At 39.6% G+C, this 24,667-nt stretch overlaps 1 protein-coding gene across 1 annotated transcript in view; it reads right to left on the bottom strand.

The window, feature by feature from the left end:
* Positions 1-122: 122 nt before the first annotated feature.
* Positions 123-24,667, bottom strand: part of LOC115131241 (1-acylglycerol-3-phosphate O-acyltransferase ABHD5-like) — a 29,735-nt gene continuing 5,190 nt past the window's right edge. Inside the window, exons 2-7 of the mRNA XM_065020184.1 lie at positions 16,499-16,584; positions 15,663-16,347; positions 10,541-10,695; positions 3,901-4,012; positions 3,640-3,820; positions 123-345 (exon numbers count right to left, since the gene is read on the bottom strand). Of these exons, the coding sequence (XP_064876256.1) occupies positions 205-345; positions 3,640-3,820; positions 3,901-4,012; positions 10,541-10,695; positions 15,663-16,347; positions 16,499-16,584 (1,360 nt within the window). The 3' untranslated portion in view covers positions 123-204. The remainder of the gene's footprint in view (positions 346-3,639; positions 3,821-3,900; positions 4,013-10,540; positions 10,696-15,662; positions 16,348-16,498; positions 16,585-24,667) is intronic.

Genomic DNA, 24,667 nt, shown 5'->3' with positions numbered 1-24,667 from the left:
CTCATCCCCTCCTCTCTCCTCTGCCTCCTTCTCATCCTCCTCTCTCCCTCCTCTCATCCTTCTCTCCCTCCTCTCATCCTTCTCTCCCTCCTCTCATCCTTCTCTCCCTCCTCTCATCCTTCTCTCTCCCTTCTCTCCCTCCTCTCATCCTTCTCTCCCTCCTCTCATCCTTCTCTCCCTCCTCTCATCCTTCTCTCCCTCCTCTCATCCTTCTCTCCCTCCTCTCATCCTTCTCTCCCTCCTCTCATCCTTCTCTCCGTCCATCCTGGCTAGGATGTGAAGAATGTTCTGATTGAAGTCATCTGGCTGGTCAGCAAATACATAGTGACCTCCTCCCCTTATCACCTGGAGAGAGAGAGAATAATTTATTTTCCCTTTTGTACTTTAAATAATTTGCACATAGTTACAACACTGTACATACCGTAGCCATAATATGACATTTGAAATGTTTCTATTCCTTTACCTTTTGTCAGTGTAATGTTTACTGTTCATTTTTTATTGTTTATCTATTTCACGTGCTTTGGCTTTATAAACATACGTTTCCATTGCCAATAAAGCCCTTTGAATTGAATTGAAAGATGAATAATCAACCATCAAAGCTGAACAAACTGCATACTATTAAGAGATTGCTATAGAAGGAAGGAAAGTAGTGTGGAAACCTACCAGAAAACAATTAGCGTACAACAAATTCAATCCCATAACAGTATATTTGACCTCTCAGATTCCCTATAAAATCAAAACATTTCAACAAGACAACCGTAGAAAATGAACAATGACAAATGGTTTGATGAATAAATTCACTTAAATTCAAAAACCTAAGAAAGAAATGGAGGAACCTGTCCAACCAAAAACACAGAGAGACCCAGAAAACATGAGCCTATGCCTTCACTATATTGAATCACTAAAACAATACAGAAATACACTACAGAAAAAGAAGGACTTCCAAAATCAGCTCAAAGTCATTTAAGAATCCATAGAATCTAACCACTTCTGGGAAAATTGTAAAACACTTGTAAGGGCTGCTTAACTGGTGGCAGAGAAGTCAGACGCAGGAGAGCAGAACTGGGTAAGAACCGGAGCAGTTTAATATACAAAACCACCTGCATCCAGAAATACAACCTATGGGTACAAAACCTGTAGTGCACCAGACAACACAGTGCACAAGCACTTACAACAAACAATTCTGCACAAAGACATGGAGGGAACAGAGGGTTAAATACCCAGCACGTAATGAGGGAATGAAAAAAAACAAGACAAAACAAATGGAAAATTTAAAATGGAAAATGGCAAGACAAAACAAATGGAAAAAGGAGAGGAACCGACTTCAGCAGAAGTTGTGACAACACTAAACAAACAACCACACAAAGAGTTATCTATCCAAAACAGAGGTGTGGATTAACCACTTCTCCAGTCTTTTTGGCTCTATGACAAAGAACAAACAGCAAAAACATATACATGATCAAATACAAATCTTAGAATCAACTATTAAAGACTACCAGAACCAACTGGATTCTCCAATTACATTGAATGAGTTACAGAACAAAATAAAAACCCTCCAACACAAAAAGACCTGTGGTGTTAATGGTATCCTAAATTAAATGATCAAATATACAGACCACAAATTCCACCCTACTAGACTCTGAAGTCAAATGTCTACTGTTTGCTGTCCCCAACCAAGGAGGGCCTACAGCAGCACCTAGATATTCTGTCAGACCTGGACCCTGACAGTAAATCTCAGTAAAAAAACAACAATGGTGTTCCAAAAAAGGTCCAGTTGCCGTGACCACAAATATTAATTCCATAGAGAACCAACCAAGAATTCACAAAATGGGGCACAAAAACCAAAACATCTTCTGTGTACAACGTAGAACACCAAAGATCCCCAGGACAGCAACACAATTAGATCCAACCAAATCAATCACGAGGAAACAGAAATATAACTACTTGACACAGTGGTAGAATACCTGACCACTGTGACTGACCCAAAATTAAGAAAACCTTTGACTATGTATTGACTCAGTGAGCATAGCCTTGCTATTGAGAGAGGACTCCAGGCAGACATGGCTCTCAAGAGAAGACAGGCTATGTGCACACTGCCCACAAAATTAGGTGGAAACTGAGCTGCACTTCCTAACCTCCTGCCAAATGTATGACCATATTTTAGAGACCCATATTTCCCTCAGATTACACAGACACAGAAAGAATTTGAAAACAAATCCAATTTTGATAAATTCCCATATCTTCTTATCTATTGGGTGAAATAGCACAGTGTGACATCACAGCAGCAATTACTTAGCAGCAGCAATTACTTAGGTTTAAAAATAAGCTCAACTGGACACCTTAATGAGGCAGTGAATGAACTGAGATAGAAAGGACGCAGGGCATTCTACTCTAGCAAATTCAAAATTGAAATACCTATTAAAATTTGGCTAAAACTAATTGAATATGTCACTGAACCAGTTGCACTTTATGGCAGCGAGCTGTGGGGTCCACTTGCAAAACAAGATTTCATCAAATGGGACAAACACCCCACTGAAACCCTGCATGTAGAGTTCTGTAAGATTCTCCTACATGTCCAGAGGAAAACTACAAACAATGCATGCAGGGCAGAATTAGGCCAATATCCACTCATAATAAAAGAGTCCCCCCCCCATCCAGCTGGTCCTGGGGCTGAGTTCACAAACCTGTTCTACTAACACACTGAAGCCTCGGGACCAGAATATTCAATCAATCAGGATAAACCAAATTACAACACAGTCAAAACCAAACTATATTGCTTATTGGGAAACACAAGCACAAACACAAAGCAAAATGCAGTGCTATCTGGCCCTAAATCGACAGTACACTGTGGCTAAATATTTGACCATGGTTACTGATCAACCTGGCTCCCTGTAGAGGAAAGGCTGTGCAAAAAGAACCTGGCTCCCTGTAGAGGAAAGGCTGTGCAACCACTGCACAACAGCAGAACCTGAGACAGAGCTGCAACCACTGCACAACAGCAAAACAGAGCTGCATTTCCTGACAAAATGTCAAAAATATAAAACTGTTAGAGTGTCATTTCCCCAAATTTGAAAACCTTGTTCAAGGTTTCAAAGACCTCTCTGATGAGGATAGGCTACCCGTCCTGTTGGGGGAGGACACAGAGAGCTGTGGGTTGGCAGCGCACTACATTGCTGCCTGCCATAAGATGAGGGACAGTGTCTGACAGACCAATCAACCTGCACATGACCTCTACTGTATATGTATTGTTATTGTTGAATGTTTGGTTATTTTGACACTTGGTTATTGTTGTCCCGTTGACAATTTTGATTTTATATTGTAAATATCCAAAATAAGCCAATATAGCAAAAATAAGCCAATAGACAGCAAATTTAAGAGAGAGAGAGAGCGAGAGACAGAGAGAGAGAGTGAGACAGAGAGAGACAGAGACACACAGAGAGAGAGAGAGAGAGAGCGAGAGAGAGAGAGAGAGCTTGACATCCAGAGAGAGAGTAACAGAGACAGAGACACAGAGACACAGAGAGAGAGAGAAAGAGAGACACGCACAGAGACACAGAGAGATGAGACACAGATCCATTTCATCCCAGAAAACTCTCAGAGAACTGGCTCCATTTCAAACTCTCAGAATCATCAACTCACCACGATGTCCACATCCAGTCTGGTTTTCTGGAGAGTGTATCCCGAGTCACTGTCGATGCTGGATCGGGATCCATAGATGATGGATATGGGAATGTCGGGTCGGATGTGTACGATACGATCCAGCATCGGTCTCTTAGCCCAGCCATATGGTACCGTCATGTTCTTAAACGCTGCTTCACCACTATGGAGCGAGAACGGGTGTTAGAGTGTGTATATATATATATATATATTATATATATATATATATATATATATACCTACCTGGGTGTCTGTGCATTGAGATGGTAGATGTAGTCTGATACAGTGTTGTCATCAAACACTGGAGAGTACTTCTGTTTAAAATCTGACCTGATGGTCTGGACCAACATCGGACCTGAGTGAGTAAGAGAGGAATGGAGAGAGGGGTGGAAGAGGAATGGAGAGAGGGGTGGAGGAGGAATGGAGAGAGGGATGGAGAGAGGGATGGAGAGAGGAATGGAGAAAGGGGTGGAGGAGGAATGGAGAGAGGAATGGAGAGAGGGGTGGAGGAGGAATGGAGAAATGGAGGTGGAGAGAGGGGTGGAGGAGGAATGGAGAGAGGGATGGAGAGAGGGGTGGAGGAGGAATGGAGAGAGGGGTGGAGAAGGAATGGAGGAGGAATGGAGAGAGGGATGGAGGAGGAGGAATGGAGAGAGGGATGGAGGAGGAATGGAGGAGGAATGGAGAGAGGGATGGAGGAGGAATGGAGAGAGGAATGGAGAGAGGGGTGGAGGAGGAATGGAGGAGGAATGGAGAGAGGGATGGAGGAGGAATGGAGAGAGGGAGTCCACCAATTAACACCTTTCATGTTGTAACATCTTGCAAGTCTTTCAACTTGTGTGTTCTTCAAAGTAGCCACACGTTGCCTTGATGACAACTTTGCACACTCTTGGCATTCTCTCAACAAGCTTAATGGGGCAGTCACCTGGAATGCATTTCAATTAACAGGTGTGCCTTGTTAAAAGTTCATTTGTGGACTTTCAGTCCTTCTTAATGTGTTTGCGCCAATCAGTTGTGTTAAACTTCTTAGGGCTGAGATCCCGTTAACGGGATCGATATGACAACAGCCAGTGAAAGTGCAGGGTGCCAAATTCAAACAGAAAACTCATAATTCAAATTCCTCAAACATACAAGTATCTTATACCATTTTAAAGGTCATCTTGTTGTTAATCCCACCACAGTGTCCGATTTCAAATAAGCTTTACAGCGAAAGCACCACAAATGATTATGTTAGGTCAGAGCCAAGTCACAGAAAAACACAGCCATGTTTCCAGCCAAAGAGTGGAGTCAAAAATCAGAAATAGAGATAGAATTTGATGATTTTCATCAGATGACACTCATAGGACTTCATGTTACACAATACATGTATGTTTTGTTTGATAAAGTTCATATTTAAAAAATCTCAGTATACATTGGCGTGTTGTGTTCAGTAGTTCCAAAAACATCCAGTGATTTTGCAGAGAGCCACATCAATTTACAGAAAATGTTGATGAAAATACAAGTGTTATGCATGGAATTATAGATACACTTCTCCTTAATGCAACTGCTGTGTCAGATTTCAAAACAGCTTTACAGAAAAAGAAAACCAACCAGCCAAAAAGATATCCGCCATGTTGGAGTCAACAGAAGTCAGAAATAACATTATAAATATTCACTTACCTTTGATGATCTTCATCAGAATGCACTCCCAGGAATCCCAGTTCCACAATAAATGTTTGATTTGTTAGCTACTTTAGTTAGCGCGTTTTGAAAAACAAATCAACCTCACGAAGCATGTTCACTAGTTGCAGACGAAATGTCTAAAAGTTCTGTTACAGTCCGTAGAAACATGTCAAACGATGTATATAATCAATCTTTAGAATGTTTTTAACGTAAATCTTCAATAATGTTCCAACCGGAGAATTCCTTTGTCTTCAGAAAAGCAATGGAACTAGAGCTACCTCTCACGTGAACGAGCGTCACGAGCTCAAAGCATTCTGACAGACCTCTGACTCATTCCCCTCTCATTCGCCCCCACCTCACAGTAGAAGCATCAAACTAGGTTCTAAAGACTGTTGACATCTAGTGGAAGCCGTAGGAAGTGCAACATGACCAATATCCCACTGTATCTTCAATAGGGGCTGAGTTGAAAAACTACAAACCTCAGATTTCCCACTTCCTGGTTAGATTTTTTCAGGTTTTTGCCTGCCATATGAGTTATGTTTTACTCACAGACATCATTCAAACCGTTTTAGAAACTTCAGAGTGTTTTCTATCCAAATATGAATAATATGCATATATTAGCAACTGGGACAAAGTAGCAGGCAGTTTACTCTGGGCAACTCTGGGCACCTTATTCATCCAAGCTACTCAATACTGCCCCCAGCCATAAGACGTTTTAAAAGTTAAGGGTGGTATACAGAAGATAGCCCTATTTGGTATAAGACCAAGTCCATATTTTGGAAAGAATAGCTCAAATAAGCAAAGAGAAACGACAGTCCATCATTACTTTAAGACATGAAGGTCAGTCAATCTGGAAAATGTCAAGAACTTTGAATGTTTCTTCAAGTGCAGTCGCAAAAACCATCAAGAGCTATGAAGAAAGTGGCTCTCATGAGGACCGCCACAGGAAAGGAAGGCCCAGAGTTACCTCTCCTGCAGAGGATAAGTTCATTAGAGTTACCAGCCTCAGAAATTGCAGCCCAAATAAATGCTTCGCAGAGTTCAAGTAACAGACACATCTCAACATCAACTGTTCAGAGGAGACAGTGTGAATCAGTCGTTCATGGTCGATTACTGCTAAGAAACCTCTACTGAAAGACACCAATAATAATAAGAGATTTGCTTGGGCCAACAAACATGGGCATTAGACCAGTGGAAATCTGTTCTTTGGTCTGATGAGTCCAAATTTGAGATTTTTGGTTCTAACCGCTGTGTGTTTCTGAGATGCAGAGTAGGTGAACGGATTATCTCCGCATATGTGGTTCTCACTGTGAATCATGGAAGAGGTGTGATGGTGTGGGGATGATTTGCTGGTGACACTGTCAGTGATTTATTTAGAATTCAAGAAACACTTAACCAACATGGCTACCACAGCATTGTGCAGCGATATGCCATCCCATCTGGTTTGCGCTTAGTGGGACTATAATTTATTTTTCAACAGGACAATGACCCAACACACCTCAGGCTGTGTAAGGGCTATTTGACCAAGAAGGAGAGTGATGGAGGGCTGCGTCGTCAGATGGCCTATCCTCCACAATCACCCAACCTCAACCCAATTGAGATAGTTTGGGATGAGTTGGACTACAAGTGAGGGAAAAGCAGCCAACAAGTGCTCAGCATATGTGGGAACTCCTTCAAGACTGTTGGAAAAGCATTCCAGGTGAAGATGGTTGAGAGAATGCCAAGTGTTCAAAGCTGTCATCAAGGCAAAGGGTGGCTACTTTGAAGAATCTAAAATATACAATATATTGAGATTTGTTTAACACTTTTTTGGTTACTACATGATTATTGTGTTATTTCATAGTTTTGATGTCTTAACTATTATTCTACAATGTAGAAAATAGTAAAAATGAAGAAAAACCTTTGAATGAGTAGGTGTGTCCAAACTTTTGCCTGGTACTCTATATCGTACCCAGCCAGTCTTAGTATATACAGTGCTTTAGGAAAGTATTATTATTTTATTTCATCACAGTCCCAGTGGGTCAGAAGTTTACATACACTCAATTAGTATTTGGTAGCATTGCCTTTAAATTGTTTAACTTGTGTCAAACATTTTGGGTAGCCTTCCACAAGCTTCCCACAATAAGTTGGGTCAATGATGGCCCATTCCTCCTGACAGAGCTGGTGTAACTGAGTCAGGTTTTGTAGACCTCCTTGCACACACATGCTTTTTCAGTTCTACAAACACATTTTCTATGGGATTGAGGTCAGGGCTTTGTGATGGCCACTCCAATACCTTGACTTGATTGTCCTTAAGCCATTTTGCCACAACTTTGGAAGTAGGCTTGGGGTCATTGTCCATTTGGAAGACCCATTTGTGACCAAGCTTTAACTTCCTGACTGATGTCTGAAGATGTTGCTTCAATATATCCACATAATATTCCTCCTCATGATGCCATCTATTTTGTGAAGTGCACCAGTCCCTCCTGCAGCAAAGCACCCCCACAACATGATGCTGCCACCCCCGTGCTTCACGGTTAGGAGGGTGTTCTTAGGCTTGCAAGCCTCCCTCTTTTTCCTCCAAACATAACGATGGTCATTATGGCCAAACAGTTGTATTTTTGTTTCATCAGACCAGAGGACATTTCTCCAAAAAGTACGATCTTTGTCCCCATGTGCAGTTGCAAACTGTACACTGGCTTTTTTATGGCGGTTTTGGAGCAGTGGCTTCTTCCTTACTGAGTGGCCTTTCAGGTTATGTCGATATAGGACTCGTTTTACTATGAATATAGATACTTTTGTACCTGTTTCCTCCAGCATCTTCACAAGGTCCTTTGCTGTTGTTCTGGGATTGATTTGCACTTCTCGCACCAAAGTACGTTCATCTCTAGGAGAAAGAACGCATATCCTTCCTGAGCAGTATGACGGCTGCGTGGTCCCATGGTGTTTATACTTGCGTAGTATTGTTTGTACAGATGAACGTGGTACCTTAAGATGTTTGGAAGTTGCTCCCAAGGATGAACCAGACTTGTGGAGGTCTACAATTATTTTTCTGAGGTCTTGGCTGATTTCTTTTGATTTTCCCATGGTGTCAAGCAGAGGTACTGAGTTTGTATTTCAAGGCCTACCTTCATCCACAGGTACACCTCCAATTGACTCATGATGTCAATTAGCCTATCAGAAGCTTCTAAAGCCATGACATCATTTTCTGGAATTTTCCAAGCTGTTTAAAGGCACAGTCAACTTAGTGTATGTAAACTTCTGACCCACTGGAATTGTGAAACAGTAATTATAAGTGAAATCATCTGTCCACTCAAGGACATTTAGAGACTTGTCCCAAAGCCACTCCTGTGTTGTCTTGACTATGTACTTAGGGTCGTTGTCCTGTTGGAAGGTGAACCTTCGCCCCAGTCAGGTCCTGAGCGCTGTGGAGAAGGTTTTCATCAAGGATCTCTCTGTACTTTGCTCAGTTCATCTTTACCTTGATCCTGAATAGTCTTCCAGTCCCTGACGCTGAAAAACATCCCCACAGCATGATGCTGCCACCATCATGCTTCACCATAGAGATGGTGCGGGTTTTCCTCCAGATGTGGCGTTTGTCATTCAGGCCACAGAGTTCAATCTTGGTTTCATCAGACCAGAGAATCTTGTTTTTCATGGTCAGGGTCCTTTAGGTGCCTTTTGGCAAACTCCAAGTGGGCTGTCAGGTGCTTTTTACTGAGGAGTGGCTTCCGTCGGCTTCCGTCTGGCCACTCAAACATAAGGGCCTGATTGATGGAGTGCTGCAGAGATGATTGTCCTTCTAGAAGGTTCTCCCATCTCCACAGAGAAACTCTAGAGCTCTGTCAGAGGAACCATTGGGTTCTTGTTCACCTCCCTGACGAAGGCCCTTCTCCCCGATTGCTCAAGTCCGGCCAGATTAATTCATTTATTAAGAATGATGGAGTCCACTGTGTTCTTGGGGACTGTCAATGCTGCAGACATTCTTTGGTACCCTTCCCCAGATCTGTGCAATTCTGTCTCAGAGCTCTACAGACAATTCCTTCGACCTCATGGCTTGCTTTTTGCTCTGACATACCCTGTGAGCTGTGGGACCGGTGTGTGCCTTTTCAAATCATGTCCAATCAATTGAATTTACCAAAGGTAAATCTAAAGGATGATCAAGGGAAACAGGATGTACCTGAGCTCAATTTCAAGTCTCATAGCAAAGAGTCTGAATACTTATGTAAATAAGGTATTTCTGTTTTTTATTTTTCATACATTTGCAAAAATGTCTAAAACCTGTGTTTGCTTTGTCATTTATGTGTGTTTAGATTGCTGAGGATTTGTTTTTTTAAATAATCAATTTTAGAACAAGGCTGTAATGTAACAAAATGTGGAAAAAGTCAAGGGGTCTGAATACTTTCCGAAGGCTCTGTATATCCAGTCTTAGTGTTTATATCTTACCCAGTGGTCCAGCCAGTCAGTGTTTATATCTTACCCAGTGGTCCAGCCAGTCAGTGTTTATATCTTACCCAGTGGTCCAGCCAGTCAGTGCTGATATCTTACCCAGTGGTCCAGCCAGTCAGTGCTGATATCTTACCCAGTGGTCCAGCCAGTCTTAGTGCTGATATCTTACCCAGTGGTCCAGCCAGTCAGTGTTTATATCTTACCCAGTGGTCCAGCCAGTCAGTGTTTATATCTTACCCAGTGGTCCAGCCAGTCAGTGTTTATATCTTACCCAGTGGTCCAGCCAGTCTTAGTGCTGATATCTTACCCAGTGGTCCAGCCAGTCTTAGTGCTGATATCTTACCCAGTGGTCCAGCCAGTCTTAGTGCTGATATCTTACCCAGTGGTCCAGCCAGTCTTAGTGCTGATATCTTACCCAGTGGTCCAGCCAGTCAGTGTTTATATCTTACCCAGTGGTCCAGCCAGTCAGTGTTTATATCTTACCCAGTGGTCCAGCCAGTCAGTGTTTATATCTTACCCAGTGGTCCAGCCAGTCAGTGTTTATATCTTACCCAGTGGTCCAGCCAGTCAGTGTTTATATCTTACCCAGTGGTCCAGCCAGTCAGTGTTTATATCTTACCCAGTGGTCCAGCCAGTCAGTGTTTATATCTTACCCAGTGGTCCAGCCAGTCAGTGTTTATATCTTACCCAGTGGTCCAGCCAGTCAGTGTTTATATCTTACCCAGTGGTCCAGCCAGTCTTAGTGCTGATATCTTACCCAGTGGTCCAGCCAGTCTTAGTGCTGATATCTTACCCAGTGGTCCAGCCAGTCTTAGTGTAGCCAGGAGGTTGAAGGGACTCATGACGACCCCCATGGCTCTGATCCACACTGGGATAGACTTCTCCTGATCCATGCTCTCTGGGCGGGCCGGGAACCCCCATGGCTCCACCAGGATGAGGTGTTTCACCCTGTAAACACACAGTGTGAACACATACACTGAGTGTACAAAACATTAAGAACACCTTCCTAATATTGAGTTGCAACCCGCCCCTTTTGACCTCAGAACAGCCTCAAGTTGTTAGGGCGTGGACTCAACAAAGTGTCCCAAAGCGTTTCACAGGGACACTGGCCCACGTTGATTGAAAAGCTTCCCACAGTTATGTCAAGTTGGCTGGATGTCCTTTGGGTGGTGGACCATTCTTGATACACACAGAAAACTGTTGAGTGTGAAAAACCCAGCAGGGTTGAATTCTTGACCCAAACCAGTGCTCTTGGCACCTACTACCATACCCCATTCAATGCCATTTAAATAGTGTCTTGCCCATTTACCCCCTGAATGGCAAACATAAACCATCCGTCTCAAATGTCTCAAGGCTTAAAAATCCTTCTTTAACCTGTCTCCTGCCCTTCATCTACACTGATTTGAAGTGGATTTAACAAGTGATATCAATAAGGGATCATAGCGTTCACCTGGATTTACCTGGTCAGTCTATGTCAGCCAAACTCAACTGGCGGACCGCGGTCCACGTCCGGACCCAGAGAAGGGTCGATCCGGACCGGACAACATTGCGTTTTGACAGCTTTTTTTTTTAATCACCTGGGCACAGCGGTGATTTTTCCCAACCATGTTGATTTCATCCAGAAGCTGATGGATAACTTCCAGGCTCGCTTTGATGACATCACTGTTGGAAGAGAACTGCTGCTGTAACGGCTTTCTAATGGTGAAGGAGAGTCGGACCAAACTGCAGCGTGTCGATTGCGATCCATGTTTATTAAACAAGCGTAAAACACGACTAAACACGAACACTACAAAACAATAAACGAAACGAAAACCGAAAACAGCCTATACATGTGTCAACTAACATCTAACAAGGACATCAAGACACTCAGGACAATCACCCACAATACAACCAAAGAATATGGCTGCCTAAATATGGTTCCCAATCAGAGACAACGATAAACACCTGCCTCTGATTGAGAACCACTTCAGACAGCCATAGACTTTCCTAGAACACCCCACTAAGCTACAATCCCACTAAGCTACACACCACATACAAAAACCCATGTCACACCCTGGCCTGACCAAATACATGAAGAAAAACACAAAATACTTCGACCAGGGCGTGACAGCTGCTGCTCATCCAGAACTCCTTCTTGGTCACAAAATGTGACAAAGTTGTCAGAAGAAGCAAAACAGATCTTCAGATGGGTAGATGTTACATCACAGCAGATGGAGTTGTTTGAACTGCAAGAAAATGTGTCTTTGAAGGAGCAGGCTGGTGACTGTGACCCTGTCACTTCCTGGGGAAAGATGGTGCCTGCAGCTGAAGTCCTCGTTCTCAAGAAATTGGCACTTCTTTGGCTCCACATACAGCTGTGAATCGGCCTTCTCCACAATTAACTTTCTTAAAAACAAAAACCGCACCAGGCTCAACAATGAACACCTGCACCATTGTCTCAGGGTTGCTCTCTCACCATTTGTGCCAATGTTCAAAGCATTGGCAGGAGACAGAACAATGTAATTTCTCATTGATGCAAGGGCAAGGCCCACTGTTCCCAGGCCGTCATTGAAAATAAGAATTTGTTCTTAACTGACTTGCCTAGTTAAATAAAGGTTAAATAACATGGCCCACGGTGACTTCTACATGAATACTACATGGCCCACGGTGACTTCTACATGAATACTGCATGGCCCACGGTGACTTCTACATGAATACTGCATGGCCCACAGTGACTTCTACATGAATACTGCATGGCCCACAGTGACTTCCACATGAATACTGCATGGCCCACAGTGACTTCTACATGAATACTGCATGGCCCACAGTGACTTCTACATGAATACTGCATGGCCCACAGTGACTTCTATATGAATACTGCATGGCCCACAGTGACTTCTACATGAATACTGCATGGCCCACAGTGACTTCTACATGAATACTGCATGGCCCACAGTGACTTCTACATGAATACTGCATGGCCCACAGTGACTTCTACATGAATACTGCATGGCCCACAGTGACTTCTACATGAATACTGCATGGCCCACAGTGACTTCTACATGAATACTGCATGGCCCACCGTGACTTCTACATGAATACTGCATGGCCCACAGTGACTTCTACATGAATACTGCGTGGCCCACGGTGACTTCTACATGAATACTGCATGGCCCACAGTGACTTCTACATGAATACTGCATGGCCCACAGTGACTTCTACATGAATACTGCATGGCCCACAGTGACTTCTACATGAATACTGCATGGCCCACAGTGACTTCTACATGAATACTGCATGGCCCACAGTGACTTCTACATGAATACTGCATGGCCCACCGTGACTTCTACATGAATACTGCATGGCCCACAGTGACTTCTACATGAATACTGCATGGCCCACCGTGACTTCTATATGAATACTGCATGGCCCACCGTGACTTCTACATGAATACTGCATGGCCCACCGTGACTTCTACATGAATACTGCATGGCCCACCGTGACTTCTACATGAATACTGCATGGCCCACCGTGACTTCTATATGAATACTGCGTGGCCCACAGTGACTTCTACATGAATACTGCATGGCCCACCGTGACTTCTACATGAATACTGCATGGCCCACCGTGACTTCTATATGAATACTGCATGGCCCACAGTGACTTCTACATGAATACTGCGTGGCCCACGGTGACTTCTACATGAATACTGCATGGCCCACCGTGACTTCTACATGAATACTGCATGGCCCACCGTGACTTCTACATGAATACTGCATGGCCCACAGTGACTTCTACATGAATACTGCATGGCCCACAGTGACTTCTACATGAATACTGCATGGCCCACAGTGACTTCTACATGAATACTGCATGGCCCACAGTGACTTCTATATGAATACTGCATGGCCCACAGTGACTTCTACATGAATACTGCATGGCCCACAGTGACTTCTACATGAATACTGCATGGCCCACAGTGACTTCTACATGAATACTGCATGGCCCACAGTGACTTCTACATGAATACTGCATGGCCCACAGTGACTTCTACATGAATACTGCATGGCCCACAGTGACTTCTACATGAATACTGCATGGCCCACCGTGACTTCTACATGAATACTGCATGGCCCACAGTGACTTCTACATGAATACTGCGTGGCCCACGGTGACTTCTACATGAATACTGCATGGCCCACAGTGACTTCTACATGAATACTGCATGGCCCACAGTGACTTCTACATGAATACTGCATGTGACTTCTACATGAATACTGCATGGCCCACAGTGACTTCTACATGAATACTGCATGGCCCACAGTGACTTCTACATGAATACTGCATGGCCCACAGTGACTTCTACATGAATACTGCATGGCCCACAGTGACTTCTACATGAATACTGCATGGCCCACCGTGACTTCTACATGAATACTGCATGGCCCACAGTGACTTCTACATGAATACTGCATGGCCCACAGTGACTTCTACATGAATACTGCATGGCCCACCGTGACTTCTATATGAATACTGCATGGCCCACCGTGACCTACATGAATACTGCATGGCCCACTTCTACATGAATACTGCATGGCCCACCGTGACTTCTACATGAATACTGCATGGCCCACCGTGACTTCTACATGAATACTGCATGGCCCACCGTGACTTCTACATGAATACTGCATGGCCCACCGTGACTTCTACATGAATACTGCATGGCCCACAGTGACTTCTACATGAATACTGCATGGCCCACAGTGACTTCTACATGAATACTGCATGGCCCACAGTGACTTCTACATGAATACTGCATGGCCCACAGTGACTTCTACATGAATACTGCATGGCCCACAGTGACTTCTATATGAATACTGCATGGCCCACAGTGACGTTCTGATTATAATTTTTCTTCAACTCTCCTTTGTTCTCCAGAAAACATGCACTTTATTTCATTTAAATAAATAAATATTTTTGAAAGCCCATGTTATTTAACCTTTATTTAACTAGGCAAGTCAGTTAAGAACAAATTCTTATTTTCAATGACAGCCTGGGAACAGTGGGCCTTGCCCTTGCATCAATGAGAAATTACATTGTTCTGTCTCCTGCCAATGATTTGAACATTGGCACAAATGGTGTGAGAGCAACTCTGAGACAATGGTGCAGGTGTTCATTGTTGAGCCTGGTGCGTTTTTTTTATTTTTCTGCCTTGTTCAAGGGCAGAACGACAGATTTTTACCTTGTCAGCTCGGGGATTCGATCTTGCAACTTTTCTGGTTACTAGTCCAACGCTCTATCCACTAGTCTACCTGCCGCCCCTACACTCTAACCACTAGTCTACCTGCCGCCCCTATACTCTAACCACTAGTCTAGCTGCCGCCCCTACACTCTAACCACTAGTCTACCTGCCGCCCCTACACTCTAACCACTAGTCTACCTGCCGCCCCTACACTCTAACCACTAGTCTACCTGCCGCCCCTACACTCTAACCACTAGTCTACCTGCCGCCCCTATACTCTAACCACTAGTCTACCTGCCGCCATGTACATTGGTTCACAGTGCATAGACAATGATGCGACCACTGTTGATAAAATTTTGCACATGTTAAGATTCGAAAGAAGTTGTAATTAATACAAATTCTTAGTCTAATTTATTGTATTTAATGTACATTTTATATAACAATGTGTTTCCTATGTCGTAGACGACTATGCTTGTTACTACGCTGTACCACATCACCGATAAAGGACGGTTTCCATCCGGACCTTTGTCACCTAGGAGATTTGTGTCACTGGACCTTCTCCAATAGTAGTTGAGTATCCCTGGTCTATGTCATGAAAAAAGCAGGTGTTCCTAATGTTTTGTACACTCAGTGTACGTATGAACACACAGTATGAACACAAACACACGACCCCCCCTCCTCTCGTCCCGCTGACCTGTGTGGGTGTTTAAGTGTGTAAGCAGCAGCCAGGTATCCTCCCAGGTTGTGTCCCAGCAGGATAATTTCCTCCAGGCCCACCCTGTCTCTCCACTCCTCCAGGGCCCCTAGGAACTGCTCCTCTGCCCCCTGAGGGTCCACGCTGAACAGGGGCCTGCTGCTCCGACCGAACCCCAGCAGATCCAGGGCATACACGGCTCCACTGCCACACAAAGAGTCCAGGTTCTGAGCCCACAGACCCACACCACCCCCAAACCCATGGAGCAGCACCAGCGGAGGACGGGGACGGCGCTGGAGAGAAGAGGGATGAGGCTGGGGAGAAGAGGGATGAGGCTGGGGAGAAGAGGGATGAGGCTGGGGAGAAGAGGGATGAGGCTGGAGAGAAGAGGGATGAGGCTGGGGAGAAGAGGGATGAGGCTGGAGAGAAGAGGGATGAGGCTGGGGAGAAGAGGGATGAGGCTGGAGAGAAGAGGGATGAGGCTGGGGAGAAGAGGGATGAGGCTGGGGAGAAGAGGGATGAGGCTGGGGAGAAGAGGGATGAGGCTGGGGAGAAGAGGGATGAGACTGGGGCTTAAACTGGGGCTGGGGGAGTGAGGGATATCCTTTGGCGTTGAAGGCTATGGTCCAGACATAGTTGCCATTGGATATCGGGACATCTTGCCTGGAGAATGGGGTCTTCACAGCTGAGAGGAGAGAAATGGAAGGAGGGATGGAGGAGAAAGATGGAGGGGAACAGGGAGGGAGAGCAAAATGAGAGAGGAGATAAGATGTGCAAGTATGACGGGTAGGAGAGAGGATGTAGTCACACACACACACACACACACACACTCTTACCCTTGAGCATTTTGTCCTCTGCATCCTTTAGCTGAGAGAGGGAGGTGGGGCACCAAGATGGAAGCCAACTGGAGATGCACCTGTACCTGCGCACACACACAACATTGCGTAAATGGTCCTGCTGATGTCATAAACCCAGTGAACTTTGACTTTAAGCGATCACGGAGTCAGACTTCTAACAGCTTTATAGCAAACGTTTACAATAATGTCCAGTTATCTACAGTAGTATACCCTTATCTACAGTAGTCTAGCTATGTTTAATATAACAAACTTCTACAATAATCTCCCCTTATCTACAGTAGTCTAGCTATGTTTAATATAACAAACTTCTACAATAATGTCCCCTCATCTACAGTAGTCTAGCTATGTTTAATATAACAAACTTCTACAATAATGTCCCCTCATCTACAGTAGTCTAGCTATGTTTAATATAACAAACTTCTACAATAATGTCCCCTCATCTACAGTAGTCTAGCTATGTTAAATATAACAAACTTCTACAATAATGTCCCCTTATCTACAGTAGTCTAGCTATGTTAAATATAACAAACTTCTACAATAATGTCCCCTTATCTACAGTAGTCTAGCTATGTTAAATATAACAAACTTCTACAATAATCTCCCCTCATCTACAGTAGTCTAGCTATGTTAAATATAAAATAACATGCCAACCAATGTGCAACACAGTCTCCCTCTGGCTGAATAGTAAGACAAGGGTAGTCTATTATCTATTGGGTCATCATTTCAATGTAACAAGGTCTCCTTCTGGCTGAATAGTAAGACAAGGGTAGTCTATTATCTATTGGGTCATCATTTCAGTGTAACAAGGTCTCCCTCTGGCTGAATAGTAAGACAAGGGTAGTCTATTATCTATTGGGTCATCATTTCAGTGTAACAAGGAACAAAAACCCTTTATAGAATCAATGATAAGACTCTTTCTAGCTACAGGTGTGAAAAACATTCTGAATGTCACAAAGTTATGTGGCTGGCTACAATGACTGGTGGATGTGTATTTGTGTCTTGGTAGTGACAGACATATCCAGGCTTTAATCATCTTAACTCCACTGAGCTATGTCATTCTGTTATAAATACTGTACATTCAAAGGTCCAAGTGACGTAGCGGCACCAAGTTCACAGGAAGAAATATTTCCATTTGTCAAGGCAGATCATTTTACACAAATAAAATTACATGTATAGCTTTGTCACAAAATAAAACCTATTTTAGTGAACTAAAATGTTTAATGGTAGATGCGCTATGAGGCTATGTGTTTGAATTCTAGTCGGGCCTACTAAATCAATTAATGGGGCTTTTTAAAATAATGTTTACATCAGCATGTTTATATCAGACTCATTAAAACATTGAGGCATATTGCTCAACGTGGTATCCTATCATTCCTTAAACAGTCTGTACATTGGTGAACTCTTTAGAATAGCTCACTATAATAACTCTGTAGAATAGCTCACTATAATAACCTTGTAGAACAGCTCACTATAATAACTGTAGAATAGCTCACTATAACAACTGTAGAATAGCTCACTATAATAACCTTGTAGAACAGCTCACTATAATAACTGTAGAATAGCTCACTATAATAACTCTGTAGAATAGCTCACTATAATAACTCTTTAGAATAGCTCACTATAATAACTCTGTAGAATAGCTCACTATAATAACTCTGTAGAATAGCTCACTATAATAACTCTGTAGAATAGCTCACTATAATAACTCTGTAGAATAGCTCACTATAATAACTCTGTAGAATAGCTCACTATAATAACTCTGTAGAATAGCTCACTATAATAACCTTGTAGAACAGCTCACTATAATAACTGTAGAATAGCTCACTATAATAACTCTGTAGAATAGCTCACTATAATAACAGCTCACTATAATAACCTTGTAGAATAGCTCACTATAATAACTCTGTAGAATAGCTCACTATAATAACCTTGTAGAATAGCTCACTATAATAACAGCTCACTATAATAACCTTGTAGAACAGCTCACTATAATAACTCTGTAGAATAGCTCACTATAATAACTCTTTAGAATAGCTCACTATAATAACTCTTTAGAATAGCTCACTATAATAACTATTTAGTATAACTCACTATAATAACTCTGTAGAATAGCTCACTATAATAACTATTTAGTATAGCTCACTATAATAACTCTGTAGAATAGCTCACTATAATAACTCTATAGAATAGCTCACTCTAATAACCTTGTAGAACAGCTCACTATAATAACTCTTTAGAATAGCTCACTATAATAACTATTTAGTATAGCTCACTATAATAACTCTGTAGAATAGCTCACTATAATAACTATTTAGTATAGCTCACTATAATAACTCTTTAGAATAGCTCACTATAATAACTCTGTAGAATAGCTCACTATAATAACTCTGTAGAATAGCTCACTATAATAGCTATTTAGTATAGCTCACTATAATAACTCTGTAGAATAGCTCACTATAATAACTATTTAGTATAGCTCACTATAATAACTCTGTAGAATAGCTCACTATAATAACTCTGTAGAATAGCTCACTATAATAACTCTGTAGAATAGCTCACTATAATAACTCTTTAGAATAGCTCACTATAATAACTCTATAGAATAGCTCACTATAATAACCTTAATAACTAGAATAGCTCACTATAATAACTCTTGTAGAACAGCTCACTATAATAACTCTTTAGAATAGCTCACTATAATAACTATTTAGTATAGCTCACTATAATAACTCTGTAGAATAGCTCACTATAATAACTATTTAGTATAGCTCACTATAATAACTCTTTAGAATAGCTCACTATAATAACTCTGTAGAATAGCTCACTATAATAACTCTGTAGAATAGCTCACTATAATAACTCTATAGAATAGCTCACTCTAATAACCTTGTAGAACAGCTCACTATAATAACTCTTTAGAATAGCTCACTATAATAACTCTGTAGAATAGCTCACTATAATAACTCTGTAGAATAGCTCACTATAATAACTCTGTAGAATAGCTCACTATAATAACTCTGTAGAATAGCTCACTATAATAACCTTGTAGAACAGCTCACTATAATAACTGTAGAATAGCTCACTATAATAAAAGCTCACTATAATAACCTTGTAGAATAGCTCACTATAATAACAGCTCACTATAATAACCTTGTAGAACAGCTCACTATAATAACTCTGTAGAATAGCTCACTATAATAACTCTTTAGAATAGCTCACTATAATAACTCTGTAGAATAGCTCACTATAATAACTCTGTAGAATAGCTCACTATAATAACTCTATAGAATAGCTCACTCTAATAACCTTGTAGAATAGCTCACTATAATAACTCTTTAGAATAGCTCACTATAATAACTATTTAGAATAGCTCACTATAATAACTCTGTAGAATAGCTCACTATAATAACTCTTTAGAATAGCTCACTATAATAACTCTGTAGAACAGCTCACTGTAATAACTCTGTAGAATAGCTCACTATACTATAATAACTCTTTAGAATAGCTCACTATAATAACTAGCTCACTATAATAACTCTGTAGAATAGCTCACTATAATAACTATTTAGTATAGCTCACTATAATAACTATGTAGAATAGCTCACTATAATAACTCTGTAGAATAGCTCACTATAATAACTATTTAGTATAGCTCACTATAATAACTCTGTAGAATAGCTCACTATAATAACTATTTAGTATAGCTCACTATAATAACTCTGTAGAATAGCTCACTATAATAACTCTGTAGAATAGCTCACTATAATAACTCTGTAGAATAGCTCACTATAATAACTATTTAGAATAGCTCACTATAATAACTCTGTAGAATAGCTCACTATAATAACTCTGTAGAATAGCTCACTATAATAACTCTTTAGAATAGCTCACTATAATAACTATTTAGTATAACTCACTATAATAACTCTGTAGAATAGCTCACTATAATAACTATTTAGTATAGCTCACTATAATAACTATGTAGAATAGCTCACTATAATAACTCTGTAGAATAGCTCACTATAATAACTATTTAGTATAGCTATAATAACTATAGAATAACTCTGTAGAATAGCTCACTATAATAACTATTTAGTATAGCTCACTATAATAACTCTGTAGAATAGCTCACTATAATAACTCTTTAGAATAGCTCACTATAATAACTCTGTAGAATAGCTCACTATAATAACTCTGTAGAATAGCTCACTATAATAACTCTGTAGAATAGCTCACTATAATAACTCTGTAGAATAGCTCACTATAATAACTCTTGTAGAATAGCTCACTATAATAACTGTAGAATAGCTCACTATAATAACAGCTCACTATAATAACCTTGTAGAATAGCTCACTATAATAACTCTGTAGAATAGCTCACTATAATAACTCTTTAGAATAGCTCACTATAATAACTCTGTAGAATAGCTCACTATAATAACTCTGTAGAATAGCTCACTATAATAACTCTATAGAATAGCTCACTATAATAGCTCAGCTATAATAACTTGTAGAACTCACTATAGAATAGCTCACTATAATAACTCTTTAGAATAGCTCACTATAATAACTCTTTAGAATTTATAATAACTATTTAGAATAGCTCACTATAATAACTCTGTAGAATAGCTCACTATAACTAGACTCACTATAATAACTCTGTAGTATAGCTCACTATAATAACTCTATACTATAACTCTGTAGAATAGCTCACTATAATAACTCTGTAGAATAGCTCACTATAATAACTCTGTAGAATAGCCCACTATAATAACTCTTTAGAATAGCTCACTATAACTATTTAGTATAACTCACTATAATAACTCTGTAGAATAGCTCACTCTAATAACCTTGTAGAACAGCTCACTATAATAACTCTTTAGAATAGCTCACTATAATAACTATTTAGTATAGCTCACTATAATAACTCTGTAGAATAGCTCACTATAATAACTATTTAGTATAGCTCACTATAATAACTCTTTAGAATAGCTCACTATAATAACTCTGTAGAATAGCTCACTATAATAACTCTGTAGAATAGCTCACTATAATAGCTATTTAGTATAGCTCACTATAATAACTCTGTAGAATAGCTCACTATAATAACTATTTAGTATAGCTCACTATAATAACTCTGTAGAATAGCTCACTATAATAACTCTGTAGAATAGCTCACTATAATAACTCTGTAGAATAGCTCACTATAATAACTCTCACTATAATAACTCTGAATAGCTCACTATAATAACTCTAAGAATAGCTCACTCTAATAACCTTGTAGAACAGCTCACTATAATAACTCTTTAGAATAGCTCACTATAATAACTATTTTATAGCTCACTATAATAACTCTTTAGAATAGCTCACTATAATAACTATTTAGTATAGCTCACTATAATAACTCTGTAGAATAGCTCACTATAATAACTATTTAGTAAAGCTCACTATAATAACTCTTTAGAATAGCTCACTATAATAACTCTGTAGAATAGCTCACTATAATAACTCTGTAGAATAGCTCATTATAATAACTCTGTAGAATAGCTCACTATAATAACTCTATAGAATAGCTCACTCTAATAACCTTGTAGAACAGCTCACTATAATAACTCTTTAGAATAGCTTACTATAATAACTCTGTAGAATAGCTCACTATAATAACTCTGTAGAATAGCTCACTATAATAACTCTGTAGAATAGCTCACTATAATAACTCTGTAGAATAGCTCACTATAATAACTGTAGAATAGCTCACTATAATAACAGCTCACTATAATAACCTTGTAGAATAGCTCACTATAATAACAGCTCACTATAATAACCTTGTAGAACAGCTCACTATTATAACCTTGTAGAACAGCTCACTATAATAACTCTATAGAATAGCTCACTATAATAACTCTGTAGAATAGCTCACTATAATAACTCTGTAGAATAGCTCACTATAATAACTCTTTAGAATAGCTCACTATAATAACTCTGTAGAATAGCTCACTATAATAACTCTGTAGAATAGCTCACTATAATAACTCTATAGAATAGCTCACTCTAATAACCTTGTAGAACAGCTCACTATAATAACTCTTTAGAATAGCTCACTATAATAACTATTTAGTATAGCTCACTATAATAACTCTGTAGAATAGCTCACTATAATAACTATTTAGTATAGCTCACTATAATAACTCTGTAGAATAGCTCACTATAATAACTCTGTAGAATAGCTCACTATAATAACTCTTTAGAATAGCTCACTATAATAACTCTTTAGAATAGCTCACTATAATAACTCTGTAGAATAGCTCACTATAATAACTATTTAGTATAGCTCACTATAATAACTCTGTAGAATAGCTCACTATAATAACTCTGTAGAATAGCTCACTATAATAACTATTTAGTATAGCTCACTATAATAACTCTGTAGAATAGCTCACTATAATAACTATTTAGTATAGCTCACTATAATAACTCTGTAGAATAGCTCACTATAATAACTCTGTAGAATAGCTCACTATAATAACTCTGTAGAATAGCTCACTATAATAACTCTGTAGAATAACTAACTATACTAACTAGATAACTAATAACTCTGTAGAATAGCTCACTATAATAACTCTTTAGAATAGCTCACTATAATAACTCTTTAGAATAGCTCACTATAATAACTCTGTAGAATAGCTCACTATAATAACTCTATAATAACTCTTTAGAATAGCTCACTATAATAACTCTTTAGAATAGCTCACTATAATAACTCTTTAGTATAGCTCACTATAATAACTCTGTAGAATAGCTCACTATAATAACTATTTAGTATAGCTCACTATAATAACTATAGTAGAATAGCTCACTATAATAACTCTGCTCACTATAATAACTATTTAGTAATAGCTCACTATAATAACTCTGTAGAATAGCTCACTATAATAACTCAGAATAGCTCACTATAATAACTCTGTAGAATAGCTCACTATAATAACTCTGTAGAATAGCTCACTATAATAACTCTGTAGAATAGCTCACTATAATAACTCTGTAGAATAGCTCACTATAATAACTCTGCTAGAATAGCTCACTATAATAACTCTGTAGAATAGCTCACTCACTATAATAACTCTTTAGAATAGCTCACTATAATAACTCTTTAGAATAGCTCACTATAATAACTAAGTATAGCTCACTATAATAACTCTGTAGAATAGCTCACTATAATAACTCTTTAGAATAGCTCACTATAATAACTCTGTAGAATAGCTCACTATAATAACTCTGTAGAATAGCTCACTATAATAACTCTTTAGAATAGCTCACTATAATAACTCTTTAGAATAGCTCACTATAATAACTCTGTAGAATAGCTCACTATAATAACAGCTCACTATAATAACTCTTTAGAATAGCTCACTATAATAACAGCTCACTATAATAACCTTGTAGAATAGCTCACTATAATAACAGCTCACTATAATAACCTTGTAGAACAGCTCACTATAATAACTCTGTAGAATAGCTCACTATAATAACTCTTTAGAATAGCTCACTATAATAACTCTGTAGAATAGCTCACTATAATAACTCTGTAGAATAGCTCACTATAATAACCTTGTAGAACAGCTCACTATAATAACTCTTTAGAATAGCTCACTATAATAACTATTTAGTATAGCTCACTATAATAACTCTGTAGAATAGCTCACTATAATAACTATTTAGTATAGCTCACTATAATAACTCTGTAGAATAGCTCACTATAATAACTCTGTAGAATAGCTCACTATAATAACTCTGTAGAATAGCTCACTATAATAACTCTTTAGAATAGCTCACTATAATAACTATTTAGTATAACTCACTATAATAACTCTGTAGAATAGCTCACTATAATAACTATTTAGTATAGCTCACTATAATAACTCTGTAGAATAGCTCACTATAATAACTCTATAGAATAGCTCACTCTAATAACCTTGTAGAACAGCTCACTATAATAACTCTTTAGAATAGCTGACTATAATAACTATTTAGTATAGCTCACTATAATAACTCTGTAGAATAGCTCACTATAATAACTATTTAGTATAGCTCACTATAATAACTCTTTAGAATAGCTCACTATAATAACTCTGTAGAATAGCTCACTAT

Source organism: Oncorhynchus nerka, linkage group LG7, assembly GCF_034236695.1.
Source record: "Oncorhynchus nerka isolate Pitt River linkage group LG7, Oner_Uvic_2.0, whole genome shotgun sequence".
NCBI classification, from domain to species: domain Eukaryota; kingdom Metazoa; phylum Chordata; class Actinopteri; order Salmoniformes; family Salmonidae; genus Oncorhynchus; species Oncorhynchus nerka.
The sequence above is the reverse complement of the archived record's forward strand: the minus strand, read 5'-3'. Positions and strand labels throughout refer to the sequence as shown.